The 12150-nt window shown below is 41.2% G+C and overlaps 1 protein-coding gene across 8 annotated transcripts in view; it reads right to left on the bottom strand.

Moving 5' to 3' along the window:
* The window catches only part of ATP6V0A1 (ATPase H+ transporting V0 subunit a1), a 30470-nt gene that overhangs the window by 15992 nt on the left and 2328 nt on the right, over window positions 1-12150 (bottom strand). For 6 of the 8 annotated variants that reach the window (XR_008729968.1, XR_008729969.1, XM_055697318.1 and 3 more), the window contains exons 6-14: window positions 7722-7825; window positions 6773-6899; window positions 5499-5581; window positions 4744-4837; window positions 3183-3395; window positions 2318-2468; window positions 1951-2090; window positions 993-1150; window positions 442-532 (exon numbers count right to left, since the gene is read on the bottom strand). Coding sequence is in view for 6 of the 8 variants with exons in the window: in XM_055697318.1 (XP_055553293.1) it covers window positions 442-532; window positions 993-1150; window positions 1951-2090; window positions 2318-2468; window positions 3183-3395; window positions 4744-4837; window positions 5499-5581; window positions 6773-6899; window positions 7722-7825 (1161 nt within the window). In the remaining 2 variants the exon portion in view is untranslated. The remainder of the gene's footprint in view (window positions 1-441; window positions 533-992; window positions 1151-1950; window positions 2091-2317; window positions 2469-3182; window positions 3396-4743; window positions 4838-5498; window positions 5582-6772; window positions 6900-7721; window positions 7826-12150) is intronic. The other 2 variants (XM_055697315.1, XM_055697316.1) reach the window with 1 other exon arrangement.

Below are 12150 nucleotides of genomic sequence, written 5' to 3' on the forward strand. Positions count from 1 at the left end.
TCATGTGGAACACATGAGTTTTGTATCAAATATGCTAAGCAGTGTTGCTGATGCAGGCAGATACAAAATCACAGGATTATTTGGAAACTCACGTTTCTAAGACTGACTGGAGAAAAAAACCCAAACAACTTTCCTCAAGGTAAAAAAGTAACCTCATGAAGTGATTCCCAAGTCTAGATTTGATTAAACCACTACAAGTTAGAAAGTGTGAAAAAGAAGCCTTTAAGTGGACCTGAGAGCAAGTCTCTCTATCCTGAATCTACTGTCTCAACAGGCACTGAATTAATTTTAACATTCAGGAGTATTTACAACATTGATTAAGAGTTTGCTAAGGGAATGGCTGGGCTGTGGAAATCTTGCACAGTGAACTGGACAGGTACTCTTCTTTCTGTTAACACAGAGGATGTTCTTAAATGAAGCAAAGGAAGGAAAAGCTCTTACTGGGTCAATGCCAAAGGGGTAGGGTCCACCGAACACCCCGGGAATAGCAGGGTTCAGCTGAAGCAGAGGAGTAGTCTCTAGCAAGGCATCTCTGTTTGGGTATAAGTAGATTACACAAACGTTAACACAAGCAACTCTGTCCATTCTCTGCAAAAGCTAGCAACATTTATCCCTTGTAAGAGCAAGGAGTATCTCAAACGGAGAGAACTTTAAGGTTCTTGTGTGGTCCCAGAGATTTTCCTGAATGAATAATAAACCTGTTTCTTGATCTGTTATTGCCACAAGGAAGAACGATGCAGGAGACAGGAATCTTGCTACATCTATGAGGAGAAAGGCGCTAAACTACATATTTCCCAGAAAAAAAAAAAAAAAAAAAAAAAGCTGATTTGGACCATGGTAGATATTATCTTCATTATATTCACACCCCTCTTCCAATTCTACTTGAGACTGAGTTCAGAATTTTGTTTTCCTGACTTGGGAGGACAATGGGGAAAGATAAGCCACCTGCTTATCACTGTCACTCTTTATCTAGTTATCAATGATTTACTCACGACCAATTGCCTTTTGAGAACATGGGCCGGACACTCCATGACGAACCGAACATATTAAGAGACTTGGAGAAACAGTCATTGTAGATGAGGCCTGTGTAAGTGGAGAACAGTCCCATCAGCAGAATGATGTATCGACCACTAAAAACCATGTTGAACATCTAGTATAAAAAACAAAACAAAACAAAAAAGGAACAAAGAAAGTCCACGAGAGGAAGGTCTCTCAAAGACAGAACAGTAAAATCAGCCACCTGCAGGACAAACAATACCGGCTGTATGGACTAAAAGCCCAAAGCCTCTATTTCCCCATGGCAGGGATTAAGGGTGCAAAAGGTAGCGCTGCATAACAGAATTTGAGTACAGCAGATAAAACAGGCAGCACGGTTGTCTGCAGGGAATCTGGGATTAGTCGTGGAGGATAAATTGCACTCCACGCACTGATGCAAACCCCCAGCTGGCAGCACTGGTTTGGAACTAGGCAGCGCAGCCCCTGTTCAGCTTTCTCCATGTTCTGTCAATGTATCTTCACTCTGGTTCACCTCCTGTCAAGCTAAGCCCTGAGCAAGCAAAACCCACCTAGATCAGCAAATAGAATCGTCGGGGGATATAATATACACATACAGACATTAGGAGTTTGAGTGACTGAACCCCTTTATGATCCAATCAAGTTTTGGGTGATTTGTTTAAAACAGCTCGTCTACTACAGTTGATAAACAATTTCCTTCAAACAACTGAAAGGAATAATCTCCTATAAGTATCCGAAAGGAAAACTAAAAGAACTCACTATTATCAAATTATACTACTCAGTCTGTGGTCTAGTGGCTTCCCAGTCTGTGTGCCTCACAAATTTCAAATGGGAGGAGTAGCAGCCATTGCCAACGCAAGGGAGGAAGGATGTGAGTAAACCAAAGCTGCAACTCTTTCTTTTAAATGCAAAGCTCAGCATAACCTGCCGCTTTACCTCATTGTCACTCTTCTGTGACAGAATACGACTTTCCCTAATCACCATCCAGACAGCAATCAGAGTCATCAGGATTCCATGGCCAAAATCTCCAAACATCACAGCAAACAGAAACGGGAAGGTAATGATCGTATATGGTGCTGTAAGAGAAAAAGATGACCCTCCTACTGCACTGTATTTGAGTGAGACCACATTTACCACAGCACAATTTACACAGTTGAGCAATACAATTCCCAGGCTTCTCCTCTGCTTCTGGAAGGTGTTAAGTACTCTGTTAGAAACTTTCATACAGGATAGACAATACAGAGAAAAATCATGACTAAAAAGTTGAGATAGATGTCTTAGACTTTTATAAGTTTGAATTTACCTGGGTTTATTTCCCGGTATGTTCCAATGCCGTAAGCATCAACAATGTTTTGAAAGCCAGAAGTAAACTTGTTAGTTTTGTTGTATGTTGGTGGGGTCTGATTGGTTTGCATCCTGTTTAAAATAGATGGGACAGTGGATCCGCTGTGTTCCTGTTTAAAAAAATAAATACATTCAAAAACGCACCCTCAGAGCACTCGAGGACAGAGTACAATGCTATTTTCTTGTTAGCATCTGGAAAACTACAAGCTTGCATGTTTGTAGTGTGCTCGCACGATGAGAAATACACTTGAGCAGCTGGGGAAAGTTGCCAAGTTTCCACTGCTCTCCACTCTGTACACTGTACAGCAGGAGGAGAAGCACATGTAGTAAGGATGAACGTTGTCTGATGAGGACAGACAAGAAGACTCATGCACTCTTTAAAAAAAAAGACTTTTTTAAACAGCAAATGAAAGGATTTTAAGACACCCAACTCTATTGTCTATCTGAGCAGAGGGCGAGCTTGCCAATGTCCTGGACAGCTCCTTTTCGGTAAGTTCCACTATATATCCAAACAGCATGACTACAAAGCACAGCCAGGTGAAATAAATGTACCAAAGGACTCAAATGCAGGAAAATGCCCTACCGTTACAAAATTTTCCTGAACTGAAAGCTTTACACAACATATATATTACAAAGTTTATCTATAAGCCATGATTCCCGCATGTTAAATAAACTGTCCTCTGTGTGGATGGATTCAAATAGCTCAAAGGGATGATTTTCAGAGCCTCGCAATTCGGAAAAATCAATTAATCCATGCTGTGTTTGCCAACACTTGATAGTCTGCTCGAACAGCGGCAGACAAGAGCAGTACGGCAGTTACTCACAGTGCCTCTCCTGAGAGCAAACTGGATAGAATCGAGGTCAGCAACAGGACACCAGACTTCAGCAATCAAGCACTTTTGTGTCACATCGATATTGCACAGATTCAGGGTATGGTAGATAGCCTTCATCTTGCGTACTTTGATGAACCAGACACGGATATTTTTAGCGGCTGCCTGCAACACCCTTTGGCGATGATCCTCTGTTTGGTTCAGCACCTTTCATAGAGAAGCAGGATAAAGATGAAGCAAAGCCACTGCCCAAAACTCAAAACAGAGAAGTGTACAGTGAAATGGGGCTGACCAACAGGACAAGCTTTAGCCGCCAGAGGATGGAGGGATGAGCTCTCTCCTCCACCCGATGCACAAGCCTGCCACACGCCTGCAATATAGGCTTTAGCCTCCACATTAACCAGTTCTGCTAAAAGATTTAAAGGCTTCTTTTTCCAGGGATCCTTTTTGACTGCTTTCCTCCTCCACCTCCAAAGTCAGCGGGTATTTCAAACAATGAACCGTTCAGAGATCACAGAGAGTGTTTTTTCCTCCACCCAGGTTAAAAGAGCAGAGAAGAGTTCTACAAATGAGGTGTACACTGCCTTAAGAAAACACGTGCTTACAATGGAAGACTTTTTTACTGAAAGGAAAAGGAGAGAGTGTTTTCTACTAAGGGTGTTTTCCAACTGGAACATATCTAACTCGGGCCAAGTCAGATTTCCAGACTGGAAAGTCTTAGACTCGAGGAAAAGTAAGGGCACAGGGCACAGGTTTGAATCCTACTAGTTAAATTACTTCTGAATTCTTGTCTACCTTAAAATTCCTGAACAGTTGCACTACAGCACTCCCAGCTTGAGACAATCTCTGTATCAAATAAGCAGTCCAAATTCAACCATTTTTCCTTTTAGTTTCTGAACCTTTTTTTTTTGTCTCAAATAGCTTAAATTTTTCTGCATAACATACTGCCTTTCTTCCTTGAAGCAAGCATCAAATATTTCAGAGGTGGCACCCAGGAGATTTGCACGCTGGTTACTTTTTACCAACACTCAAGCTCCTGCACAAGAGATTAGCTGTAAAGCAGAAGCTCTTCAGGACAGCACAACATGAAAATAAGACGACAGGCAGAAAAAAAGAACAGCTAAGTTAAAGTTAGTGTTGTTATCTCAACATGGAAATAAGTTTTAAGTTCTTGCAGATGAAACAGGCAATTGATTATACAAGCATGCCTCCAGAGTTGAAAAATATCGTATCTCTTACACATGCGCATTCCTCTCTGCTCCTGGTATGCAAGTTCTCTGTCAATGCTGTACTTACACGTATATAATTAACTGCTCAGCTCTCCAGAAAGAGCAAACCACCCCACCATCCTAACCCCTGACAAAGAAAACTGAGCAGATGGTCTCCAAACATCTTTCTTGCACTGCCTCAGAGGCTAGCCTCAAACCACCAGGAGCTGAAAACACTTTCTTCTAAGAGGGCCAAAAAGTCTCCTGTTTTAGTAAGATCCAAAGAAGTTTTCAACCATATTATTAAAGAAAAAAAGGAAAAAGGGCAGTGACCCCAGTTATTTTACCATCTGAAGATCATCAATTCTGGTATTGACACCAGAAGCCATTTCCTTCCGCTCCTGTGGCGTTTCTGGGCATGGGTAGAGGGAGGCACGGAATCTGAAAGACATGCAAGCCACCTTAGTAACAAAGATGGAAAGAAGATAAATCAGTCAGGGAAATAACTGGCTGAGCCTGAACACAGAAATAAAGCAAAAAGCACCTTAAGAGAAGTTTCTGATCAGCAAAAGCTGCCAAGCTCAGTTTCAGTCTTTAAATCAAGCAGGTACGTAAGTTTGCTTTAGGCCAAACCAGAAGCTGAATGCTTAAGAAATGGAAGTAGGAGAAAATCCTCTGTTCCCTGTGCTGACAGCATCTCAAAGGCACTGGCACAAAGCTGATTAGCCGTCCCAGTGCAGGGTGCTGCTATCACGCCAACGCAGCTGCCGCTAGAAACAGTCACTATTGGTTTCTCCCTGTGAGAATACTGACTGCTGATACCCCACGAGGTCTGTCTGAGAGTTCAGCACTTGAACTCCCTTGGTTTTAGCATTTTCTAGCATTTTCTAGCAAAGGAGACATCCACTTGTGGAGCATTACAGGCTTGGGGAGTGGCTAGTTTGACTGTAAAATACACTTCAGCTACTTATGGTATGGTTTATTTGCTGCCGAAATACGTACTCCTAGTCACTGTGAAATAAGGAGTTAAAAAATACTGATACTGTCACATCAATGCGTTTCAAATATTTGAGAAAGCTGCCCAGCTCTAAGACTTTCCTACCCTTCACATATCTTCTTGACTCTGTTCTTCAGCTGGTCACCTTGGAAAAAGATGATAAACACAGACTTGTGCACGTAATCCCCCTAGAAGAGAAGAAAGAGCATACTGTAATGGCTCAGGTATTTACAAAAATTAGCATTATAGCAAATTACAACAGAGTTCTATTTCTCCTTCCTCTGAATCCGTACATACAGAGTGCATACTTGCACAGTGAGTCAAGAATGTACCTTAACAACAGCGAAACAATCACAAGGAAAGCAATTTTCTTAGCCTCAGTACAGAATACCCCAACTATACTTGTGTTTACTGAAGCAAAATGTTCTAGATAACCTATTATCTAGTCTATGCAATAAAGTAAACAGGAAAACCTGGGAATATCTCCAACAGAGGTGCAATGAAATATTTATCGGCACTTACTGCAGTCAGCTCACCTACAGAATCAAGCAAAAAAACCCTAAAAGAGTGAATGAAAATAAGTTGAAACGGAGTTTAACAACTTTGATTCTCCAGGGAGGCCAACAGCACATTCTTTGTACAGCTGTTTTCATGTTGGTAGCCAGGTCCACTTTCCTGCGTTTGTTGACAAGTTATTGTTCTACCTTACTTAGGAAACTTTAACATAATGTTTCAAGAATAATGACATTAGGTGTAACCTCAATTTAAGGAAGTGTTGCACAATAAGAACAAAGTCTCTCCTAGTAGACAGATAATTCAACAGCAGCGACCAGCAGGACAAGAGAATGAGTCAGACTTACACGAGGAACAGAGAGGCAGTTACTGAGTTGCAACTCCGTCTTTGTTCCTGTGAAGCCTACACACAGCCGTGCTTTTTATGGGTTAAGAGCAAGAGTTCCCAAAATTTGGGCACTGTCCACTGATACGAGCAGAGGACACTGAATGTAAAACCACTATATATTGCTGATGTCCAAAAGAGCCTCTTTCAAGAAGGACTGCTACTCACTCAGAACTGCACACAGGACTTGCACTTGTAGTTTGCACCACTGAAGCAACTACGCCTGCTGCAGTCCAGATTTTGAGGTTTTCCCCCCCTCTTTCAACAGCATTCACCATCCACCTTGCTATTTTTGTTTTAGTAAAACGGGAAAACATTTGTCACTGAAGCCTCAGAGGCTGCAAGCAGGTACTGTGAAGGGACACAACACAAACATTTGCCTGTGTGGAGTTCACTGAGGGACAGAGGCTTAGATCTAGAGGTCTTAGAGCCTTTTTACAAAGCTGAGACTTTTTCTGCTGTAACCAATAGTTCCTTTTACCGTTACAGGATCCTCCAGGGGGTTTTCAATTTCTGCTTGACGCAGGAATACGTTCCCTCGGCACACTCGCCATAGCATGCGCTCAAACATGGGGATTCGCTCACGGTTGATCACACCAGCCACAAACCTGTACAGGGGACAGCATAAACCTAAGTTCTGCACCTAAAAGAATACATACACTTGCCCAAAACACTGATGGCAACTGGAGTTTAGCATCAAATTGAAAGCTACAAAAATCTTGGTTTAAAATTAGGGGTTTTTAAGCAAAACGGAAGGTCTTCTAAATACATAGAAACAGCACAACAAAAACAAGTGCACTATAGCACAAGCTATGCCTTTTAACGGAATGAAATTGTCTATTCAAAAAATAAATCACTAGTTCAAGGAGAAACAAACGCATGCAGACACAGAGTTTCTGCGCCTGCTAGTCTCAATTTCAGTAGGCTCCTCATACATTACATGGCAAGGATTATAGCAGTCACGGCTACCACTGACTGTGTCCTAGGCATGTGCTTCAGAAGACCTCACTGGTTCAAACCCCTATGTCCAGATACAGAATGACACGCATGAAGACACCCTGGAAGCAGCTAACAAAGAGGATATAGAACTACGTGGGTTTTCCAGAGGATTAGGTGCCCACAGTAGTTACTAGTTTCAATAAAGCCATGAGAGCTCAGTACGTCTGAAAAAGCAACCAGAACAGATTTACAAAGAATAAACTAGGTTCATTTTTTTGTGCAGAGAAAAATGCGTGAAGCACAAATATGAACTGGAGAGTGAATGTATACAAAGAAGAGAGACAAACAGCTAGGTTTAGATCAGCCTTCATCTGCTTGATGTGCCAATCTGGAAAGTTCCACAACTGCACTCAAATCAGTGCTGATTCCACGAGCTGAACCTAAGGCAGCAAGCCTAAAGCCAGATAAAAGAAAGCACAAACTGCCATTACCCAAGTCGTAGCGGGGCACCTCTTCCCATCTCACTTGGTTCCAGGAGTGAAGAGGATTCCTCCAACAGGTCTGGATCCGCCATCTGCTGATGATGCAATTCAGCCTGAATTCACAAATCAATTAATATCTAATGAAACTAGTTAGTGGCATGCAGGGAATGAGGAACCAGGAGATAGTTTGGGGAGACAAAAAAAAGACGGAAAAAAAAAAAAAAAAGGAAGAACAAACATAGACAGCAAAAAGAGGAACTAGATGATAGAAAAGACAGCAAGAATCATACAAGGAAGGAGAAAAACAAGAGGAAAAGTGGAATGGCTCAGCAAAGCTTCCATACAAGAAAGGTCTGAAGATTGCTGCAACACAACAAAGGGGCTGTGGGATATATAAGTCTGAAGAAAGGCAGAACTGAAAAAAATTTATCGAGTTTTAAATACAAGTGATGTTCCCAAGAACCATTTTTTAATGGCACAAAACAGTGACATCCTTTACTGTCATTTTCCCTAGATCTTAAATAGGGAAAAACGTGATGGTAGATGCCGATTCCCTCTTGGACTACTTGTGCATTTTCTGAACGCTAACAAAGACGCAAAAGACATTTCTGAGAGCTGCCTGGGGAATGATACTTGCATGTAAAGATGCGTGGGAGTCTTGCTGTATGCAACAGAACGAGTCTCAGGTAAGTCTGCCACAGCCACTTGCACTGACCTTGGCAGCTTGCACCTTCACAAGACTGTAACCCTACAACCAGTTCTGCAAGACCTGCATATCCTATACACGCCGCTCTCCTGCCATACTCCAAAACAAAGGCTTTTCGGAATTACAGGAGGCCAGTTTGATTCCATGTCACTTGCCACATCAGTGTGGACACAAGGTCAGAATCAGTAACAAAACCTGGAAGTCCTGGATGGTAATTTTCTTTACTGGCTTTACAAAGTTCTTCCTCCAGGAAAAACATACAGTATTGCCAGCTTCAAAATATGCTTACTGATTAAATCTTTTCATTCTTCAAGATATTTATCCTCAGTCACTATATGTATTATTGCCAGACACATAAGATGTATCGCTTAGGGCAGTCTGACAATGTTGCTCAATTTTGCCTAGTCAGGCATTAAAACAGGACACAGTTTTATACTGTCCTTCATGGCAACTAATTTTGCAGGCTAAAATTCTTGGGAATACAACTTGCAAGCGTCAGCAATTCAGGTCAGGAAGGATGCTCAAATCACATCCTCTTGTGCACCATCTTCATACTTCATTCAGCCCCGCGTCAGTTATTTCTACCTCTGCAGCTTATATAATGAAACGACAAAAATTACAGTTCCTTCACACAAACAGAGGACCAAATTCTACCCTCTGTGGTACATACACGGGAGGTCTTCCCCACCAAGCAATCAAGAGAACTTGCCACAATACACTTGAAGGTAGAGTTTGACCCTAGAACACATAAAATGCATGCACACGTACAGCACAGCCTTGCAAAAGTATATAGCAAGTTTAATACCTCAGCCACAGTTTCTTTATTTGTGCAATAGCTGCGTCACAATTTGAGTGAAAAACCCTACAACATTTTACTTGCACGTCAAATAAAAGAATTTACCATATACAAGAAAAGTTTTTGCAAGGCTGACATCAAACGCAGCTCAGTTGTTTGTACACACACTTGCTTTAGCTTACAGATGTTACAAAAGTAAGGGAGCCCTTAATTTAGTTTTGAAAGGATCAGAAATTCTTCATGTTGGCTTTCCACTTTAAGGCAACTTGTTGCAACATCAAGAACTGAACAAAAATTTTGCTTCATAGAGAACACAACCAAAATAAGAACGTTTGGGACCCCAAACCATAACATACAGACCAAACATATCAGTGATTACTTGATATCTAGATTTCAGGATATCCAAAAACTGGAAGTTACAAGTTTAAGAGGCTTGTATTGTATTTGTCGGTAATCAAAACACTCTTGATAATTTTTGTGAAGTGCACCACATTTTAGGACGTGAAATAAAAAAAAAAAAAAAAAAAGGATATCACAGGTGAAAACTTTGGATTCGCCTCACTTGAGGGAGTAATTCTTATAAATGTCTGATATTACTTCTGACCCTTCTGAGCTATGCATCCTTTATTCAGGACGCTACCTAAAACAAAGACAAGCCCTGCTTAGGGGGGTTGAAATTACAGAACAAAGCAGCCTAGAATAAATTTGGATTAGACCAGTTTTACTAAATGAGAACTTTCTTACACAAGGATTATTTGCCTGACAAAGCACTATGTTCTTTAAATTCATCTCTCAACTACTCTGCCTGGATGATCACACCCTTTCTAAAAAGGGAATAGCATAGCAACATCAGCTCTGGTTCTGGGAAGGTAACTGAAGCAGTATTGTAAGATTTAACAGGAATAAAAAATTGAGAGACTGTCAAAATGAAAAAAGCTGTCCAACTATGCAGAAAATCAAGACTCTAAGAAATTTACTTTGAATAGGCGTTTTCACCAGCAGTGAGTGAAATACTGTAGTTATTATGAAGAATTTTTTACTACATCAGGTTGTTCAGGATTGGAAAAACTCAAGCAGCTGCAAACCAGTAATTAGAAAGCAGACCTCTCATTATTAGGCATTTTTACATTGCTTATCATTTACCCAGATCAGCACCTTTAATCTCAAGGCCTCGAAAAGAAGGTTCATTTTCCCTACTCTTGATTACAGTTCTGCTCTGTAACGGTTCTGGATCACAACACGCACCACCATACAATTCAAGCCCCTTCCAGTTCACAAACAGAACAAAAAATCAATTTTCACAAGAACTAAGGATTCATTTCCCCATCTAACTTACTAACCCAGAGCCCAGACAGAAATGACAGATGCAAAACAAACAGAAAAAAGCAGATGGTGAGAAGAGTTAGAGGAAAGAGAGACAGGGGACTGCATGCCATTAACCATTACTTTTCCAGTCTTCTTTTACGCTCACACTCTAGGCAAAACTTTCAGAGAAATCTCTCCAGCTCATACCGTTCTTCATAAGCAAAAACAAGAAGACTGAGAAAAGGAGCATAATCATCAACATGGTGTGTTGAAACAAGAAACGGCTACTTTGACTAGAACGATCGTATCAAGAACAAGTGAAAAAAATTTTGCCATCCTCCCTCCCCCAGCGCACAAACTCCGGAGAGCAGAGCAAATGCCAAGTGCAAAGTTAATTTGGATAGTAAGCCATTTCTTGTGCAACTTATTACTATGAATAACATCATCTTAATTACAAGTTATTGAAGTCTTCGAGTGTTGAAGGTACTGTACAAATGACAGCATGCAGAAATGAAGCGTTCACCATGTCAGGATAATTAGTAGACTGTGCAAGACTTAGAAGCCCTGGACTAGGCAGGTTCTCTCACACGCAGCTGTTTGCTCTTTACAGGGTGAACCGAAGCAGTTTGACGTTTTCGATGCTTATGTTTTACTGAACTTCCCACATGAGCTGTTCAGTTTGCTTTTACATAGAGCAGTGCATTTTATTAGTGGTATGTTGTTCTACTATTCCAGACAACAGCTATCTAAAAGGAGCAGGACCATATCAAAACTTGCCAGTTCCATTTAAGTCTGACATGATGTCCCTTTTGTGGGTGACCTGATGTAGACTGTTTAGAAAATTGATTTTAATCCTTAAATTCAGTATGACCATACTGTACTTAGAGAAAAGCAGCAGGCAGCTCTCACCAGAAAGGACAGTAATTAATAAAAAAGCACACAGCACTAGCTGCGCTTGCTTTTACTCAATACCCAGAACAGGCAGGCAGTGGCACCTCAAGGCAGCAAAGTAATGGATTATCAGGTTAACACTGTTTGTCCAAAAAAACGTTTGTAAGTGAACATTCAACACTCGAAGTCGAGGCGTTTTTTGTACTGAAACCAACCCCATGGCCAATCAACCCATCACACTAGCAGCAGTATCTATGACAGCAGTGACTAAGACTTGGGTTGGCACGGGAATAACCTTAATGCCTGAACAGGCAGCATCCTGTGCCAGGAAACCAAAAAACAAACTGTTCAATAAACGGTCTGAAGTTTGCAGGAGCTCAGCTCTACTTGATCACAGCCTTTGTAAATACCAGAAGCCACCTCAGTTAAAAGCCCTTTGATCAAACCGTTGCAGTGAGAGGAAACAGGACATATCCTCACCGTTCTAAAACACATACAGGAGCTCTTTGAGAAAACTCCCTAGACTTTGAGATACTTAAGCTTTACAATGAAGAATTATGTCTTCTCCCGTGTAGGCTTTATGTCTGTATCATGAATGACATCAGAGAAGTGCTTCCCAGGCCCAGTGAAAGAGTTGCCAGTTTCTGGTCTAGCTGGTATTTGGCAAAATGTTGAAGATTAAATGGCAGCTTTGCTCCAGAACTTGCTTCTGAAGACTTTCGGGTTTGATCAAAGGCTCA

The sequence above is a fragment of the Falco cherrug genome, chromosome 20, assembly GCF_023634085.1.
Source record: "Falco cherrug isolate bFalChe1 chromosome 20, bFalChe1.pri, whole genome shotgun sequence".
Lineage (NCBI taxonomy): Eukaryota > Metazoa > Chordata > Aves > Falconiformes > Falconidae > Falco > Falco cherrug.